This window comes from Vicia villosa, linkage group LG6 (genome assembly GCF_029867415.1).
Source record: "Vicia villosa cultivar HV-30 ecotype Madison, WI linkage group LG6, Vvil1.0, whole genome shotgun sequence".
Lineage (NCBI taxonomy): Eukaryota > Viridiplantae > Streptophyta > Magnoliopsida > Fabales > Fabaceae > Vicia > Vicia villosa.
Window position 1 is genome coordinate 110,163,907 of NC_081185.1, and position 20,532 is coordinate 110,184,438.

The window sequence follows — 20,532 nt, forward strand, 5'->3', positions numbered from 1 at the left end:
CGTCTTGCCCCTTGGACAAGTTCAGAATCAAAGCTTGGAACTGGGCATTCTGAGCCTGAAGGTCTTTGACTGATTGCTCGAGATCCATGATACTAAAATAAACAGCAAGGAGGGATGAGACATTTAAATGTAGTTACAGCTTTATTGAAGAACTTTGGATTTTATCGTTGAACGTCCTTCTTTAAGAATCAAGCTCCCCATATCGAGTGGGTCATAGCCTCTGATTCGGGATACTTCTAAATTTGAAGGTACGTGGCTAGAGGAAAATAAATCCTCTTGCCCCTTGATAGGTACTGAGTCTCTGAATTGGAAGACAAATGGCCAAAGAAAAGTAAATCCTCTTGCCCCTTGATGGGAATTCAGTCCTTGATAAGAGCACCTGAAATTGTGCATCCTAAATCCCTAAGATCCTTGAAAGGGTTAGTTAACATGCAATGTTATGATATCATGATGTTATGTGAATGCAATGCATCAGGCAAAACGTAAGGTAATAAGGACAAACAAGTCCTACAAGGAAATCCTGCAAAGAAACCAAAGGGTTAGTAACACACACAAGTAAGTCACACAAGTGTCCTTAGGTTTAGGGGCTTGCATGAAGTTCGTAGGTAAGTACCCTCCCCACTGAAGTTTAGTTGGTTCAACCTGTCCTAGAATAGTAACCGGGTTCTATGGTGCTCATATCCCTGATCTTTCTCGCGGGCATTGTCTCAACATGGCACTCGATCGGCCAGCCAAAAGCATCCCTAGAGTCTAATCTCAATGAGTGTAGCATCGAGTATCAACCGGCTTCAGTCAGGAATCCAAAGCCAGCTATCTCGCTACTTCCTATAAGCCAAAGTCAAGTTCAACTAAGGTTCTAAGGGCGAATTAGTGCTTATGACACCATGCGGTAGCCAAACGTCTCCTCGATAATATTCAAGGACCATCAGGACAAACCAAAGCGTCGCAATAACGGTGGCCACCAGATCAACCATAACGATACATGTCGTACAGTCTTCTTGGTCTCTTGCCACATACCTAAGGTACACTAGATCCGGGTGTAGGATCTTTCACACAGCAGAATACCCAAAACAACCTTTAAAGATAAAGCAAACAAGTCAAACAAATTTAATGTGATCCTAGCTCTAAGGTAACCCCTCTTTTATTCGAAATCCCCAGCAGAGTCGCCAGTTCTGTAATACGGTGAACTGACTTTAAAGAAATGTCGCGGTAAGCAAGAGTCGCCACCGACTTTTATTTTATCCAATTTAAAGAAAGGCTAAAAGAACAGAAAAAAAACTTTTTTAGAAGACTTTGAGTTCGGGGGATAAGTTATACAAAGGGAAGGTGTAAGCACCCTTTGTATCCATGGTTATCCATGGGCTCTTAATTGCTTAGCTCACTTTGCTTGATTTGTTTGAAAAATTTGAAAGATAATAGTAAAAACTTTGTTTAAGGACTTTAGCTTGTAAATAAGCGTAGCCTTGTTTGAAAGTATTAGAAAGTTATTTGAAGAGAGTGTGAAAAAAGATTTTGAATTTAGAGCAATCAATTAGTGGCAACTACCCTAAGTTTTAAAATTGTTCTTTTAGACTTTAATGGGAAATGACTATCCATACCATAAAGAGGGCAGGTAGTCCTTTCATTGGATTTAAAAAGGGTCATCGGAGTTATCGTTCGCCATAAGACTGTCCCTGCCATAAAGAGGGCAGGTAATCTAGGGAAGGATAGAATAGTCATTTTAGGCAACAGGCGAGGATACCTTAGCAATTGGGACAATCATCATTTACCGAGGCAACATCGAGGGACAAAGTTGATGATGAATGAACTGAGGGCAACATTTGCTTTAGGTATCCTCGGAATCGAGGGACCTGACTATTTTTTTAGTATAATTAGAGGCAACAGGCAACAGGCAACAAAGAGATTACCCTAAAGGTGTGTGGGTGCACAATCACGTGGTCAAGTTCAGTGATGTTATCTTGTAATTAGGTGATTCTAGATTAATTACAGGCTTGCACTCCCTAAATTACTAACCATGGCAGAAAATAAAACAGTTAAAATTTTACGCTATTACAATAAACACCTGCGGGGATGGGGAAATTAAAAGGCGGAAAAATAAACCTAATCTATTACAATAAAACCCTTATAGGGTAACAGACAAATAAAGGCAGAAAATAAGAGAGAACAATAATTAATTTACACATCTTGAGCCTTCATCGCTCCTTGATCAACCCTGAAAGTTACGAATGAAGAAGAGAAAAGTTAGTGCATTACAGATCTACAACCCTAATTTATCAGGATAAATCAGAGTTTAAACAATCGGCTTAAATAAAATATGACTTCTATATGGAGAATTTTTTACCTCATTAAAAATTAGTGTCTTCTATTGTTATGTTTAGATATTGTTTATACTTTTAATATTAGTGAATGTCTTGTAATATATTTCACGAGTGTATTTGTAAACAAGTAATAATATTTTAGTTTTTTTTTTCTTATGAGGATAAACGGACTAAAGGAATAATTAGTAAGTGGACATTTTGTATTTAAAATATATTTTATACAATGAGGGTTGATTTTAAATTTTAGTGTTTTGGGTTTATCTTTCTTGATATTTTGAAGTTGAGCTAAATCAAGATGTTGTGGTTTTCTCGGTTGAAGAGAAGTTATGTTTGTTTGGTGATTTTTTTCCACGTGATTCTGTAATTTAATCTTTTTTTCCTTTTAATGACCAAAATTACTGGGAGGCTCCATAGGTACTCCTCTAAATTTGAAGAGGCTTCGTATCGATTTAGTCATTGTTGCAACTGATTTTTTCGGAGTTCTATTATCAATATTTTGGTTGGTCTGATGCAGGTGAATGATTTAGAGAAAGGTTGGCTTTTGTATCTTGAACGATAAAACTAAGCTTAGTTACCGATACATTCTTATGTCCACATGTGTTGTGAGTTATATATTTAATTAATTTTCATTGACCATTTGCGACTACTGTTACTATCAGCACGGATCTGTTAACAATAGTCACGGAGCTTTTGATTTTAAATTGGTACTAAACATTAAACACGGTAGTCATGAAGACAAATATTTTGAATTAGAGCAACCTACAAACTTTAATGTTGGAACCAATTGTGTATCCATCTCAACCAACATTGTTAGAATATCAGTAACACACTTTTTCCATAATCTAACCAATCCAGCCTTCAACTAATGACAATGAAAAACCAAAAGATTTCACTACTGCTAAAATGTGGCTTAAAGCTATTTTTGGAGTGTTTAAAGTGCATCTCATATCGTATGCAATTTGTATGGACAACTTCCGGATGCAATTTGAACTTTGGTGTTTTTAAAATGAGCACTTAATGCTATTAATGTTTGAAAACCGGTGAAGGAATATGATGATGCTAACTGGGATCTACGTGAAAAGGATATGCTAAGATTTAGACCATACAACTCCTCACATTCAGTATGATGCTCCACATTGTAATGTGAGAGACTTTGTCTGCATGTAGGCTCTTTTATGTGAAATTAAGTGCTTAAAAAGTACTATTATATAGTTCAATATACATTTCATATGATAATGATATTAATACTTTATAAAACATGTTTACTTATGCATCAAAATTTTGATTGTCATTAATAACTACGTCTCTAAGCAAGTTTTAAAATAGGGATGGCAATTTGGTCCTTATCCTATGAGTGCCCGTAAAAAATCTCTATAACGGATAAGGAAAAAATCTGCAAAAATAGATACGGGTACGGGCACGAGTAATTATCCATTAATATAAATGGGAACGGGTGTCGACACGGGTACCTTACTACCCACCCTATCTCATATCTGCACCGCCCTGTATATTTATATAATGATATTTATCTTCTTATATAAAAATGCATGTTTATCAATTTGTAAAAAAAACAAAAAAGGTGTGGATCTTAACTCAATTTATTTTGAAATTGTTTTTAATTTAAGATAATATATGAAAAACTAAAATAAATATTATTGATGTAAATTAATTTTGGTAAAATAGTTTTATCCTTATTTTATATAACAAACTACTTTGGTAGAATAATTTTTTTATTAATATTTTTAATATATTTTAAAAACAAAAGTGTGTGTACCACACCAGTATAGATAACACACCAGTATCGTGTGAACGCACAGATAATCATACCAAAATCCTTGCAAAAACACAGATTTTTACATTTTTTTTACAATTAAAGAAGATAAAAGTAAAACTTATATCAGTTGTACTACTGACTTTTCATCTTTTTTTTTATTTTTAAGTCCATAAACCAAAATTAAATACAACGTTAAACTTAATGCTTTTGCATCATTATCTTTTTGGACTTTTATTAAAATTATTTTTCTACTGCTTCAACTTATTTTAATTTAATTTTGGATATTTATGTGTCTCACTTATTAAACTTTATAAATTATTTTATTATTACAACTCTATCAACCTTAAAAAAAATATTTGTTTCTATTTTTTCACAATTGTTTTTTTACATAATAAGTGTTTAATAGTTTTTCTTAACAATAATATTTTTTTTTCAAATTATACAATTATCTTATAATCTATTTTTTTATTTTTAGTTTTTTCAATAATATTTTAATTTTATTTTATTTATTTGAATTCTCATAGCAATTTGGTAGTGGTAATGATTATGCCGTCCACAGTAGTACCCGTGCGGACGCACGGATATCCCACTAATTTAACTAAATATAAGAAATGCAAAACAATTAACTAAAGTCATTACCAAAAACTTATCAACAAGAAAGACAAACAAAACAAATTCACCATTTCATCACATTCAACAAACTATTACAATGAAATTAACTTTGCTATTTGAATGAGTCAACCCGAGTCAATACCCGAACCACCACCCTTTTCTAAAGATCCAAACTCAACCAAGTCTCGCATTCAGATCCTCACCACCATTTAAGGAGATTTTTTCCACGCGCGGTTCGTTCTTGACTCCACACCCTCGCGTTCTTCCCACGCTCCACTCAAAATTGAGAATTATCATGGCGCGTGCAATTCAACTCTCACACTGAAGTGCTGCTTTTATCTTCTGAACAGTACAAGAAATAAGATTATTCACCGTCTCCACTGATTCCACCGTCAGCTTCGCCGTGGGAAGACTATTCACAAGTATCTGAAACGCCACTGTCAAAAGAGATCCCGTCCCTCTCTGCTGCGACGCGCCGCCGTGACTATCACTCCCGTCAATACGTCCATCTGGTAACACAGCAAAACCTGACGGAAGTAACGCAACGTAAGCGGAGTCGCCCCCGTTCATTACCACATGCATTGCGGGAATATCCACCGGCGCGTACACAACAAGCGACCCCGACGCGTCTGTGCAAGTCTCCTGTAAAATCAGCATGCTACTCTGGTTTGAATTAATAGCCTGCAACAAGAAAAACAACATTAAAAATATTCAATTTTTATTTATTGTCGTTTACGTTAGGTTCTGTTTGGGGGGAGTAGTCAATAAGTCAAACCCTGGTACCACTTTTTTGTTTTTTTTCTTTCAAAATGAACTTAATTTCAAAATTTAACGTAAAATAATGAGATCAGAAGTTAGAAGAATAGGAAGTGACAAGAGTTTGATATTTTGACTTTTTTGTAAAGTTTACTGAACAAACGCTGTCCTATTTCTGTTACATGTTGTCCTCATAGATGCTTCCAAATATTTTCAACCCTGTCATTCTCAATTTCACCTTTTTATCCTATTGCTAAACGACAATGCAAGATTCACGTTTCTTCTTATCTTGAAAACAGTATCTTTATACAACAATAGAATCAAGAATAGTAAAACGTACACCATTCAAACTTCTAAATTTCAACTTTCTATTATGGTATTCATTTGGTAAATCAAACCTAACTTTAAGAGAATAATTTTCATTTGGAGTTTCTTCAGCTATGAGATTAAATTTTTTTATATTAGTTTTAAAAAAATTATAATAAAAGAATAGTATTATTCAAGATGGAAGAGAGAGATATTCATACACTAGCTCTTAGGAGGGACACACTGTTGCCATGGTCATGTCCTTTGGCAATGTGAGCCATTTCTTGCATTGGTCCACCGTTGGAGAGTATGTCCCACTCGCTTCTGAGCTCCTCGTTGCGAAGAAAATTGAAGACTCTTTGAGGAGAAACTGGCAGCCAAATGGAGGTTGCTGCACTTAGCACAACCCCCGATGGTTCACCTGGATCATTGACACTCTTCCGTGTCATGACCCTAATGTTTTCGCCCATGTTTCCTGTGTTTAGCTTGTTCCATTTATGTATTGTTGATGCACAAACTCCCGCGCAAAAGTTGTTTGTCATTCGTTGTGCTAGCTTTAGCATGCTACGCCTTCCTCCCGCGCTAATTGCTGCACAATATATAAACACAACTCTCTTAGGTTATTAGACATGTATTTTGTTAAGGATGTTTGCATATAGTGCTTGAATTCTCTAACTTTTGTATGTACATATTTGTATACCTGATTGTTCTCTAGTGGGGAGTGCTGATGACATTAAGATGGCTAGGCATTCGCATTGGCGTTGGAGGGTTGCAACCCATCGTTGTGCGCCAAACCCCATACCTAAGCTTAGCAAGGGCTTGTAGAGCTCGTGAACATCGTTTTCTTCGTATTCAGCATGCTCCACCCATGTCACCTACAACATCATATTTATGAATTTAGTAATTAGTATGTTATATATTATGTTAGTATTTCTCTGTTGTCAGGAATCGGATCCTAATTTTTTAGACCTTTCACAAATTTAAAGTCACTGCATAGCTGTCAATCGAGCTGCTATTCGATGACATCTACTCGTTCATATATGATGATCAGGAATGAATGATGATGGAATGGAATCATGGAAATGTATGGACAGAAAATCATGAAAAAGCCTGGCAATTAGGCTCAACAACAGACAAAGGTATCTTATTGAGGTCAAACAAGCACATAAAATAATGGTACTCTTACATAAAGTCATATCATCCGGGGTTTTAGAGAAGCTACATACAATATAGAAAAAGGCCATCGAGATTTGCTATATTTTGCAGTGTGGTGAACTCATTCCAATCACTCATCTACGAAAAAGACAAAATATCAAGTCTATTATCTTGACCTAAAGGGTCCACATTAAATATTTTAATTTAAATCACCTATATTTTATAAGATCCCAATTCCCAACCATGTCACACACAATCTCATGAATTAAAATAATATTCTTATAGAGAACAACCAAAGTATAGTATAGCATGAGAGATTGGAATGGAAACATCATATGAATATTTTATAGTAGTATTAGCATAGGTTAAAGTTAAAATACCAAACAAATTAATTGGTTAAAGTTAGAATACCAACCTTAGAGTAACCATTTGGCATATCTTGAACCACACAACCAGAAGGAAGCCTCCTACAGTTATGAAAAGTAGGTGCACCGCCAGAAGAAGCTTCTCTGAAGGTATCTATCGACACATCAACCACTGCCCATACCCCTTCTGCATGTTGCTTGCAAAAACGTAGAAAATTCACTTCTCTAACTGGAACCAACGGAGAAAGTACTTGAAGTTCAGCTTGCATCTGTAAACATAATCGTATTAAGTTCTCGGAGAATCTGTGTAGGTTAACCACAGTTTAATTGTGATAAATCTAAAAGGACGCTATTTTATCATGGTTTGACAGTGATAAATATTTTCTGAGACTATTTTTAACCACAGTTAAAACGTGTTAAATTTTAGGTTATATGCAGTAACGCGACTTGAAGGAACTCGAGAAAATATTAACCAAAGTAGTAACTATTTTATATACCAGTTGAAGAGCACCATTTCTAGTTCCATTTATTCCATTAGATATCACTTCACTTGTGGAAGCTCTTGCAATAACACAAGGAAACATCTCTGACCATCGATTCTGATACAACAGAAACCAAATCAGTTGTTAGTACAATAAAAAAATACAAACTAATAAATCACTGATACAAAATAATAAAGTGGAAAAAAGTTGAAAAAAAGCTTACTGAGTCCATTAAAGTTTCAACAAGAGCCAAGCTGTTTATGATAACAACACCACTTTCTCTAGAAGCCTCAGAAACAAAACCATTAGGTTTCAAACCAATACAAGAAGTACTAACTGTTCTTGTATATTCCTCATGGTTAAGAATTTCTCTTCCACTTTCATCACTTCTAATCCAAAGAGGCTCATTAGTTTGAGCCATTTTCACTAACTCATCCATTGCAGATAAAGCAAGTTCAAGAAACATAGATCTCTCCATTGATCTATCAAAACCATTTCCATTGCTACTATTTGTTACCATAGATCTCTCCATTGATATACCAAAATCTTGTTCTAAAGGCAATGTTGAAGGTAAAGTATTATGGTTCAAACCAACGAAACCGATGTCTAAACTTGAGTTTGGTAACGACGTAATCGGCCGGCCTAAAAACTTGCCGGCGAGCGTACAAACTCGGTCGAGCTCGTCTTTTAATCTCGCGTTTTCGATTCTTAGATGTTGTTCTTCAAGTGATATTTCATTGATGATAGCTGGTTCGCCGCAATTTGAACACATTGGATTCCTCAATGCTTCTCTTATTGACATGTTCTCAGCTCTTAGCTTATCGTTTGCTTGCCTAAGTAGTGAATTATCATGGCGTTCCAATTGAGTCTGACACAAACAACACAAGCATTAGTACTAGAAAAAATTGCATCAGATGTCTCTGCACAACTATCAACTGAGCTGCTGCTGACTTAAGCAGACACAGAAAGTGTAATTTTTGTTACCTTCATTTGTGTTCTTCTATTTTGGAACCAAAATTTAACTTGTCTTGTTTCCAAACAAAGCCTTTTGCTGAGTTCAAGTCTTTGTTTTTCATCAGGATGAGGACACTCCTTAAACATCCTACAAAAATCAAAAAGAAATTTTTTTCATGAATTTTCAACTTAAAAAGTGATTTTTTGTATGAAGTGAATTATGATATGTACGATTCAAGTTCTTGAATTTGTTGAGGAGTGTGTCGGTGATAACGTTTTTTTCTTGGTGGATTGTCGGCAGCATCAAAGTCATCACCAGAAACACCATCCATGTTCTCACTACCACCAGATCTACTTTCATGTTCATCTTCTTCTTCTCTACTCCTTCTCAAACCAATATTTGTTTGCTGTAATTCAGTTTTTCCAAAAACACAAAACAAAAAAAAATTAAGTGAAAAATAATAATAATAGCTTATTAGTATCATAAGAACAAGAGAAGATGAATCTCTTACAAGTGCTAAAGATAGGCCAGGTGAGTTGAACATGGATTTAACCAAAGTAGGAGATGATAAACGAGGTTGTTGTGAGATTGCACCAGAAGGCATTATTATTCTACTGTTGTTGTTGTTGCTGCTATGGTTTGTTCCGTTGCTAAAAGCATTAATATCCGCTTCTGCTATGAGTTTAGCACTTTCACCACAACCTGGCTTATTGTCACCAAAACTCATTAAAGTAGAAACTTTTTGCTTTCTTTTGTCAGTGATTATTTTGGTATTGATTATTCTTATCCTTGAACTTACAAGCTCAAGGCCTCAAGGGTATCTTGAGAAATAAATAGGGTTGCTAAGAATCAGGCTTATATACTTGGGTGTGGACAATCATAAGCAATTTTTTTAAGCTAAGAAAAAGTCATTTTTTCCTCTTTTCCAAAACAATGACTAAATTTTGAAAAAATAATGATTTATCTCTTATAATAACTTTTAATATATGTTTTTCAATTGTATATTTTAATTGATATGATTTGTATTAATTTTAATTTAATATATAAATACAAATTTTTAAATTTATGTGGATGGATTAATTGAATCTGTTTTTAAAAATAAAAAGTGCAATAGATATTAATACAAAATATTTAATTTTTTTATTAAACAAAAAGTGCAATAAAAAATTATGTTTCATGTGAAAAGATAGTATTTCCCTTGCTAAAAACATTTAAATCTCTTGTCACTTTACCAGGACCACATCTCTTAATCAGTTAAATAATTTGTTAAACTTAGACAACACACGTGTTGGACTGTATTTGTTTTTAACAAACAATTTTTTTTTATTAAGCATAAAATTAAATTAAACGTTGAAAAAAGAAGTGTTTCAACCAAATAATTAAAAGAAAATAAAGTAAAATGTTGAATCAAATTGAAAGAGCAATACCATGGATCCATGTACTGGTGTCTCTCTATGAATGCATGTGTAGGTGAAGAATTAGATAATGAATTCCTTAATTAGGGAGAAAGGGAGAGAGAGAAAGAAAAGATAGAGATAAATGTTAACGTAAACATGTGTCCTCTTGAAAGTCTTACAAAAGAATACATGCATCCAAAAAGGGTAGCTTGTTGACTCTATTTACATTGTGATCACACTTCCCTTTTCTCTTTCTTATATTATTTGGATGTTTTCTCTTTCTTCAATGGCTTCTTCTTTCATTTTCTTTTTGTTATTAAGTCTTTTGACTCTATTTACATTGTGATCACACTTTCCCTTTCTCTTTCTTATTTTATTTGGATGTTTTCTCTTTCTTCAATGGCTTCTTTCATTTTCTTTTTGTTATAAGTTTGTGAGCATTAAAAGGTTTTTTGTTTTGTTTTTTTATAGGTAATGTTTTTATTTAAAAAGAGTACTTTACTCAATACAAGAGCAATTTAATAATTCCTTAAAATACAAAGATATCATATCTATAATTCAATCAAGATCTATAATCCAATCCACCAACTTACATTCTTGTGTCACTATAAAAAAATTGTGTATAGTCAAGGGAATTTGTCAGAGGTAAAACTTCTAACTAAATAAATAATTGTGCTTGAGGTTCTCGCAACATGCAAGACAAAAGAAAATATTATACAGTTAATTGACGCGGAGAAACTTTTAAATTTTGAAATTGAATATTGTGAGGGGTCACCCATCACAAAAGTAAATGGCGTCAAATGTAACACCCCAAATCTATCCCGAAAGCAACAGGAATATCAGAGTACAAAATTTCAAGCAAATAGAACATAACGATTCGGAGCGTCATATTTTTAAACAACAAAATCACATACGTATATCATGCCCAATTACTTAGATACATAACACACTTGTAGGAGAATAATATCAAAATCATTAATCATTGTCAGCCAATCAAATACTTGCATCGCAGCGGAAAATCATATGTCAACAACAATACAACTCTTAATATCATGGCCAAACACGACACGATACATCTAACAAGTCTCAGCATATCATAAGGATAAAGTTTAACAAGGATAAACACAAGTAACAAAACGTAAACAAGTAATCCAACGTTCCCCGAGTGCTACGTATCAGAGCATCGACACACACCGACTCGAGCTATAGGTACACGACTACTCCGCGTCATTACCTGCACGTTACCAATGGAGGGCAACATTCAAACAGAAGGGGTGAGATATCATTCATTATAAAGAAGTGTATGATAATATTCAAAACGGAGAAATAATCATACATTGGTCACCACTTCTCAACGTATATCACTTACTACTATTCACATCATTCAACATCTTACCGACAACAATAATATCAATCTTAATTAAGGCATACCTAGTCGATTATCGCATATGCTCAACGAAACAACCATCGAATCGACACAAGATAACATTCATGTTATGCACACACAAATATTCAACTACGACTCGTCATACGACTTTACTTATGCAACTCAAATAATGCAAATGCATGTGGTACCATTGGAGTAAAACTCCCGTCTCAAACAATTGCCATTGGGCCGTCTCAAACATCCGCCACAAGGGCTGTCTCAAACATTTGCCACAAGGGCTGTCTCAAACAATGCAATGAATGTGACTCAATGATGCACATTCACAATCACACTTAACGACATAATCGACTCGAACAACATATTCTACTTAAACGACATGATCAACTTAAACGACATAATCAATTTCGGATCTCCAATGTCAACAAAATCCTATTCAAGTTAGACTAAGCATATTCAATGGAAAAACATCAATTAGGGCTTCACGTATGTCCAAACGACACTTGAAAATGAGTTACGGTTCAAAAGTTACATCATTTCAAAGTTTGGAAAAAGTTCTATAAAACAGGGTTCGCGGCGCCAACAAAGTTCGCGAACTGAGTGAATCAAATCTTCCTGAGTTTCTGCCAAGCAGTTCGCGGCGCGAACTGGTGATTTTCAGAAAATCCCAATCACAAAAAACAGCATACGAATTCCATCTCAAATCCCCTAAACTCAACCCAATCAAGTTGAAAAACACCAACCATCACGAACAACAATAGAATACATGTTATAACCACAAATATAACACATATTATGGATCTTCTAACATCATAACATCATCAAACATCAATTAAAACACATTTCAAATCATAAATTCATGCATTTGTTCATAAACCCTAACATCTCTACACACAACTTTCATGGATACAAACATACAATCAAATCCCACCCAAAACATCATCATACATCCCTTTAGCATGAAAGAATCCCACACATACCTTAGGTTTGTATTGAAGACAACTCTAGCTTCAATATTGAGATTCCCCTCTTTCTCTTCACTCTTCTCTTCTCTTCTTTCACAACTTTTGTCAAAATGAGCTTCTAAGTCTAAAACCCCTAAAACCATTGTTTTGTTTAACTTACTATCTTTCTTATTACTAATGGGCCTTAAATCACACTCTACACTTACTAATGCTACCTTAAGCCCAATAACTCTCCTAATTTATTAACTTATATATTTACGATAAGACCCCACAAATAACGTCAATATCGCACAAGCACTCAATTAACATATAATTTAGTAAAACAAAACACATATCATAACACGACATAATTAAATAAAACACGCAAACTAAAAACGGGAGTTACATCAAACAGTGGCGGATCGAAAAAAATCATATAATTTTGTTTTTCATTTCCAACAACACCATCAAATATACTAGTTTTGATATTCTAACAATGTTTTATGACTTTTTTCATCTTAATATTTTAGTTTACATATATAACTAGTAACTCAATAATCATTTAACAATTCATCTTTCATTCGGTTGTGCATTTTATTTTTCACAAAATTCCTAATAAATAATTTCTTTTCAACAATAACACATGCTACAAACATAAATCATTTTTAATAAAACTTATAACAAAAAAAACAAACTTCAAAACTTACTTTTATAGCACAAATAAAAAGATAAACTTAAATGTATTAAAATAAAATAATTAAAAAAATAAAAGACAAAATCTATAATTTTAGCATTAAAAATCAAAATTTTGTAGGTTGAAGTAAAAAACTAATAGAAAGTCAAAGAAGAAAATGCCTAAAAATTAAGGAGTATAAATATGTTATATGTGAAGGTTTTAATTAAAGAGTTATAATATGACTTTATGGTAATTGAAGAAGTGTAATTTAATGCATTTAATTAAATTTAATGGGGGCTAAATAAATAATAATATAATACTTTAAATGAAATTGAAAACTTTTTGTGGGGGCTTGAGCCCCCATTCTAGTATACATGGATCCGCCCCTGGCGTCAAAAACTTATTTTTTGGGCAAACAAAAGTCAACATTTGCAAGGGGTAACCCCTATCAAAATTTGAATATTTAGATTGCGAGGATAGTTCTTAACAAAATTAGACTATTAGGTCAACTCACCATTCAGCATGTCAGAGTGATTAATGAGTGGTATGTTGTTGTCCGAGATTAGTTAGGACTATTCCTTACAAATTTTTTAGGGGCTACCGTTTACAAATGTTGTTATTAATTAAACTTGTTTCACTTTTTCTTCTCGACTTATTCAGTAACCCTTCTATCTCCCATTCATTTTCTCTCTTCTTTTTAACCCATTTAAATCATACCTTCAAATTTTTTTAATATTTTTGAGTTTTGCTTCAAAATTTCAAAATTTTAATAAATTTAAAATAAATATTATATTTAGCTTTAATTCTGGATTTTTTTTATTCATTTTACAATTAATACAACTTTTTTTCACTTTATCCAAAGGTATCAATATGTTCGTATAAAAGGAGCTACAAATCAACCAATCGTTAGTTTGTTCAGTGGTGATTGACGCTGAACTTGGTAAGGAGAACCACGGTTCGATCCCTGTAACTGCGATCGGGAGGGGGCTGGAACCACTTGATGCCAGAACTGACCCCCGAACCGGACTAAACCGGTGGTGATAAACCAAAAAAAAAAGAGCTACAAATCTAAAGTTTGTATGTAAAGTTTGTATGTGGTGTTAGTTTATTACTTATTATTTTTAACCACTAGATTGAAAAGAATCAATGGTCTAGATTTGGAGTAAGTTATAATAACTTACTCATGGAGTAAATATAACCCTCATATATATATATATATATATATATATATATATATATATATATATATATATATATATATATATATATATATATATATATATATATATATATATATATATATATATATATATATATATATATATATATGAAACGCGTCATAAATGACATTTTTATTTGAGAACATGAGAATGAATCTAAATCATTAAATTTTAAAATAAATGGTAGAGATTATGTGTCAATATTTTTTTTCTCTCCTCCATTATTAAAATAGGGTTTAATATACTATGCCCCCTGCCATTAGGGCGAGATTCGGTTTTGCCCCCCATAAGTTTTTTTTTGAAACGCCCCTTATAAAACGAAAAACATCAATTTTACCACACCCTATTACCACATATGCTGACTGTGTAATTAACTAAGGCACATGTGGTATTTTTTTGTGCTGACTGGATAATTCTCTAGTTGTGGATGCTTCTTGGACTGCTACTCCTCATCCAATTCCTCATCACAGCTCTTCTCTTTCTTGTCACCATGACTCAAGTCCATACTATAGGGGCCTTATTGCTCTTCCGGTTCCTGCCTCCCCCACCTCTCTCTACTGCCTCAACATCAATTTCAATACCTCCACAGCCACGGCCGCCCAACCATCAACTCATGATTTTGTTGTCTTTTTAAGTCCAGAAGATCAATCACTGATGGTGACAGAGCCGGAAACAACTTTAAAGGAGGTGATGGTGTTGATCCATCCAGGTATCCAGGGGAAGCCTTTGGGTGGTCAAAAGACTGTTTCTGAACAAACAGTGGCATTGGAATTACCTTGTGAGCACATGTTGAAGCACACAACTGAGGAAGGGGATCTATATGAGTATCTGTGGGCAACCAAATACCAGCCTAAGAAATTGGGAGACTTCATCTGCAACAAAACTAGAGCACTTGAGCTGAAAGCATTGGTGAGAACAATATTATGCTTCTTTCTTTTTCATTTGATTACAAGAATGCAACAACGATCAAAATTGTTAAGTTTTGTGAGTATATAGGTAAAAGGTGGGTGCGGTTGTAATCATTTTATATTCGATGGACCCCCAAATGTAGGAAAGAGAGCCATGATACAGGCTATGCTTCGAGAGGTATTTGGCGATGATGGAGTGTAGGTATATTCATTCATAATTCATGTCATACTATTTGTAGCGTGTTTATATAACAGGAAACTACAATGATACTTTTACTTTGCTACTGAATCAGGCCACATAAGAATATAAAGACTTCAGCTTGAAGGTAATGCCTACTTTTACTACCATTAGCATTACCTCCAATTGTATCGTCTCTTATACGACACTATTGGTAACTCGAGCTACTTAGCTATGTCACCATGCGAGCTTGTAATGTGCATACATTTATCTTGTTTAGCGTATTTTAGATTTTTCTCTCCTCCCGATCTTGTTGATTGAGATATAAACCATAAAATTTACTCAAGTTAGGATCGATAAGTAAGAATATAAGTTGTTATTAACAATATAATGAAAGGAAATGACTTTGAATATTGCATGTCTGTCTCCTTTGACATGGATAGGGATAAATGGTCGAAAATCTCCAACTGCGCGTGGAGAAATCACTCCATCATGTTGAGGTAAATCTCTCAGAAGCAAAGGGATATGAAAAACATGTGATTGTTGAGCTATTCAAGAAAACATATGGTAAGGTGATAAATAGCTCATTGCCTTGTAGCCCAGAAAACAAAAGCAATCATTTTGTGCAAACAAAAGCAATCATTTTGTACGAGGCGGAGAAGCTATCGTTAGAATCGGTGTTGTATATAAAGTGGATGGTAGAAAAGTATAAAGGGTGGAATAAGCTGTTTTTTTGTTGCTCTGATGAATCAAGGCTACAGCCAATCCAATCACATTGCACCACTGCCCGTCTCTCATCACCATCAACCCAACAGGTCACTCAGCACTTTCAATCTCTTACCTTTCCGATATCATACAATTTCTGAAACTCTAAGCCCAGTCTTGCCACGCCGCCACCTTCAAGCTCTTGCACCATGGTCGATTGGGTTTTTTTCTAGGAATTTAGGTTTCATTGGGTTTGATTAATGTTGAAATTTATGGGTTTTATTGTTGTTATGAATGCTGCTGTTGTTGGAGAAAGACGAGAGAGAGAGAGAGAGAGAGAGAGAGAGAGAGAGAGATAGAGAGAGAGAGAGAGAGAGAGAGAGAGAAAAGAAAGGAGAAAGAGAAAGTTACGTGAAAAATGAAAAAGAAAATGAAATAAATGAATTAAAATTGATGTGGTGTGTGTCTAATTATTATCCAGTCAGCACAAAAAATACCACATGTGCCTTAGTTAATTACACAGTCAGCATATGTGGTAATAGGGTGTGGTAAAATTGATGTTTTGGTTTTATAAGGGGCGTTTTAAAAAAAAAACTTCAGGGGGGAAAAACCGAATCTCGCCCTAATGGAAGGGGGAATAGTATATTAAACCCATTAAAATAAATGATGGAGGAGAGAGAAAAAACAATGACACATAATCCAACCACCAAACAAAGATATCTTCCTCATCCTGCTTGGGCTCCACTTCCTACAGAATAACTATCAATTCTTTCAATTGTTCCACACCATCATCTGTCAGTATCTTCCACTACAGGAATGTCCCAACACCATAGGCTTTCACATCATACTTCCATGTTAGCTACCTTTGCTTATGCAAACTCTATACAGGCAAGTAATTCAGGGAAGAGATTGCATAGAGTATCATTCCCTAGACATTTAAGCTTCTATAAATCAAGAGTTTTGCCATTTCCTAGCCTACCTCTTATATTGATTAAGAATCAGTTTAGTTCCTCTAGATATGTAGAGCATATCGACTTTAGGTCCTCCACCAAAAAAATTCTTTCCAATGATACCATACACTTTACACTTGTGAAAATTAACTCATAAACCTAACACAAATTCAATTTCGCGCATAATTTCTTTGATGCTCCACGAGTGTATCCATGTCCTCTCACCCATGATCATAGTATCATCAGTGAACTGCAAAATTTCAAAGTGAATTTCCTTATTGATTTTAAAAGCTCGAAAGTCTCCCATTTGGATTACATTATTTATCGGCATTGTCAATCCTTCTACAGCCAATAGGAACAAAAATTGAGACAAAGAACCCCTCGACGTAGACCTTTATATGCTTCAAATTCCAATGTCGAACTATCATTGACTAAAATTGACAAACTGCTTCTAAAGACAAAAACTTCCATAATCTACCTCAACCACCTTGCTCAAACCTCGTCTTTTTCATGATATTTTAGAGTTAGTTCTAATACACGCTATCATAAGCTTTTTCGAAATCTATCTTTATCAGCATACATTTCCTTCTTTGCCTCTTTTCTAAATCGATAGCTTCATTGATGACTAAAACTCCATCTAACATTTGTCTATTTTGAACAAAAGCATACTAACAAAGGGATATCAAATTTGGCATGACATTCTTCAATCTAGCCTCTAGAATTATGGAGATAATTCAATAAAGACTTATAACCAAACATAAGGGTTGAAACTCTATCTTCAGTATCAGTGTGAAAAAACCCAAATTACCATATGAGCAAAGGAATAGATTTCATCACTCAACTTTTAATAGAAAATTACATATCAATTATGTTGTAGTAAATGCCTACTTGGCAAAAACTTCAAAAACAAAAATAAATTCTAGTCGAGATATATAAACTACGTGTAAATTACATAATATGATATTTTTTTCAAATAACAACATTTTTCAAAAACAATTCCCCAAATAACCACACTTTCAAAAAAATTACCAAAGTAACCAATTTTTTTAAAAAAAAAAAATCAAACTAACCAATTTTCAAAAAAAAATTTTTTTGCCACACATAGGATGTGCCACTCTATGTGGCACATGCATTATGTTTTAGGAGGACCTAGGCGCCACACTGCACGGCCCATGCTCCCCTATCAAGCCATGCAGTGTGACACATTCACTTAACCTTTAAGTCCAGTATTCGTTCAATGCGGCTACTCAGTTGTTTTGGGTTTTTTATAAATACAAACATCCATGTCCATATTTCTCTCTTATTTCATTCTTAAAAATGTCATCCAGTACCCCTCAACGTTTTAAATGATCAAAAGAGATGCTCAATTATTTTTGGAAACAAAGTCTGCGATGAAGATCAAACTTTGGAATATGCAGATGTTTGAACATTTTCAGAGGAGCCTGATCAAATAGTTAGAAGGAGACATTCTTGATGGCGAAAATATTTGAAGAATTGATAGGCAAGTTACAGTATCCAACAAAAATAAAGTAACTCATTTCTGGAAAGTCGTGAAAACGAATATGATGTTCTCATGATGATTCTTGGACCAACTGATATTGTCTTAATGGTTGTAATCTCATACTTATTATGATGTGCATAGTTGTTTTATTTGTTTATCGTGTTGTTTTTTTACGTGGTAGTATTAAGTTTGTCGTACCCGAATGTTAACTTGAATATGAAATGAAAGTCTAATTTAATTTAAAATTTCTGACCTACAACAAATAAGTTACATATCAAGATTGCCATTTAAAAATTATGTTGCAGAGCTAGAAATAATATTCTAAGATTTTTTTGATTTTGTCCCGGTTGATGACACGTATTGCATAATCAAATCATTTTATTTTTCGTATCTATTTCGGTTAGAATATGGGTGTTGTTAAGGCGGCCAGTTTTCTTCCTTCGCATTTGGTCATTGTGCCAAAAAATGTCCCCTTGATAAGCAGGCCAATAATCCTCCTTTTCTACCACCGAGAACGTATTGATGTACACATTTAATACATTTTTGAAACAGGGGATATGTGTCTTCTAGGATCCAGGAGAGAATATGCACATGTTGCTATGACGTGAGAGCAAGGCATACGAAATGTTTGGAACTTTCTGCAGTCGCACCAAATTCTATCTAGTTCGATGCGATAGTACCCCATTGGCCCACCCTCATTATGATCCATTGTCTCCTGTACACTAAAGCAACCTTTAATACAGTCAAACACTGTAACACCATGTATGTTAGCTTTGCCAGTCTCCTCTTGAATAAATTTTATTGAGCTTTCTCTAAATAATTGCCCCGATTACAACACTAACCTCCATTTTGAACCCCTAGTATCAAACAGTGACCCCAACCTAAAATATGTTGCTCTAACCGATGCAGTTGTCGGTAGGTTTCTGATGCCTTTAAAGATGGAGTTCATTGATTCCACTAGATTGGTTGTCTTGTGCCCTCATTGTTGACCATTGTGAAATGCTCGGGTCCACTTCTCCACTGGAATGTTATCCAGCCACCTTAATGCATCCCCATTTTCCAACCAGATCTCTTCGCAGTAGTGCTGAAACAAAGGCTCTGTTAAGGCATATGCTATAATAATCACCTTTTTTGATGCGTCTCGTATTTTATCTCCCTCATGACGTTTTAAGCGACATGTCTAATGCAATAGACATGTGCCGCAGGGGGTTCTTGCCAACCGTTATCAGGGTTATTGTGAGCACTCTCAATAGAAGGATGTCAGTCCAAAATCAAACAGGAGTTGGATTGAGGAGCACCGTGTAAACGTAGGTTTTTGAGAAAGAAACTCTAGCCACCAGTCGTCTCACCTACAACCAGAGCGAATGCAATTGGAAAAATATTATTGTTGCCATCTTGTACCACTGCCAGGTCCTATCAATTTGTATAATAGGTTTGCATAATGCAAAACCTTTGATGCATGGTTCATACGCTCAGAACAATCAATGAAATATTCTATTTCTACTAACACAAGTTCTGTCTGGCGCAAAGGCCGAGAGTGTTTCCAAGCTAATAGCAGTTCCTGGAGCATAATACTTAAGTGCAGTAAAAAATCTTGGAAGTTCTTTGTACGAATCCTCCCAGTTGTCGCATACAAATTCACCAGCTTTAGTCCTGGCGATCCACCCTTTCCTATAAGTGGGAGTACAATTGAATCTTGTAACTATATGAGAAATGATTGTACTCAATGATGGATCCTTACTAATTAGAGGCACAATTTCATGGCATATTAATTGAGAGCTAAGTTTCTAATGATCCTGCGTCGAAATGGTTGCGATGCAAGTGTGGGGTGGATCAATAGTACATATTTTCCAGAAATCACTTCTCTTCTTGTAAGATGTAGTTAGCCGCAACAGACAAATTGGTTTTTAACGACATATAATGATGTACTATCCGGAATTGGTGCG

The 20,532-nt window shown here is 34.5% G+C and overlaps 2 protein-coding genes across 2 annotated transcripts; one reads left to right on the plus strand and one right to left on the minus strand.

Annotated features, from left to right (window-relative positions):
- Nucleotides 1-4,747: 4,747 nt before the first annotated feature.
- LOC131609578 (homeobox-leucine zipper protein ANTHOCYANINLESS 2-like) lies at nucleotides 4,748-9,604 on the minus strand. The gene is made up of 9 exons (XM_058881304.1): nucleotides 9,235-9,604; nucleotides 8,954-9,129; nucleotides 8,753-8,870; nucleotides 7,992-8,636; nucleotides 7,784-7,885; nucleotides 7,337-7,555; nucleotides 6,467-6,641; nucleotides 5,988-6,355; nucleotides 4,748-5,385 (listed from the first exon to the last, which is right to left on the minus strand). The coding sequence occupies exons 1-9, from the start codon at nucleotides 9,448-9,450 to the stop codon at nucleotides 5,014-5,016; spliced, it is 2,391 nt and encodes a 796-aa protein (XP_058737287.1). The 5' UTR covers nucleotides 9,451-9,604; the 3' UTR covers nucleotides 4,748-5,013.
- A 5,163-nt stretch (nucleotides 9,605-14,767) lies between these two features.
- LOC131612083 (uncharacterized) lies at nucleotides 14,768-15,528 on the plus strand. The gene is made up of 2 exons (XM_058883897.1): nucleotides 14,768-15,253; nucleotides 15,341-15,528. The coding sequence occupies exons 1-2, from the start codon at nucleotides 14,999-15,001 to the stop codon at nucleotides 15,452-15,454; spliced, it is 369 nt and encodes a 122-aa protein (XP_058739880.1). The 5' UTR covers nucleotides 14,768-14,998; the 3' UTR covers nucleotides 15,455-15,528.
- Nucleotides 15,529-20,532: the final 5,004 nt, after the last annotated feature.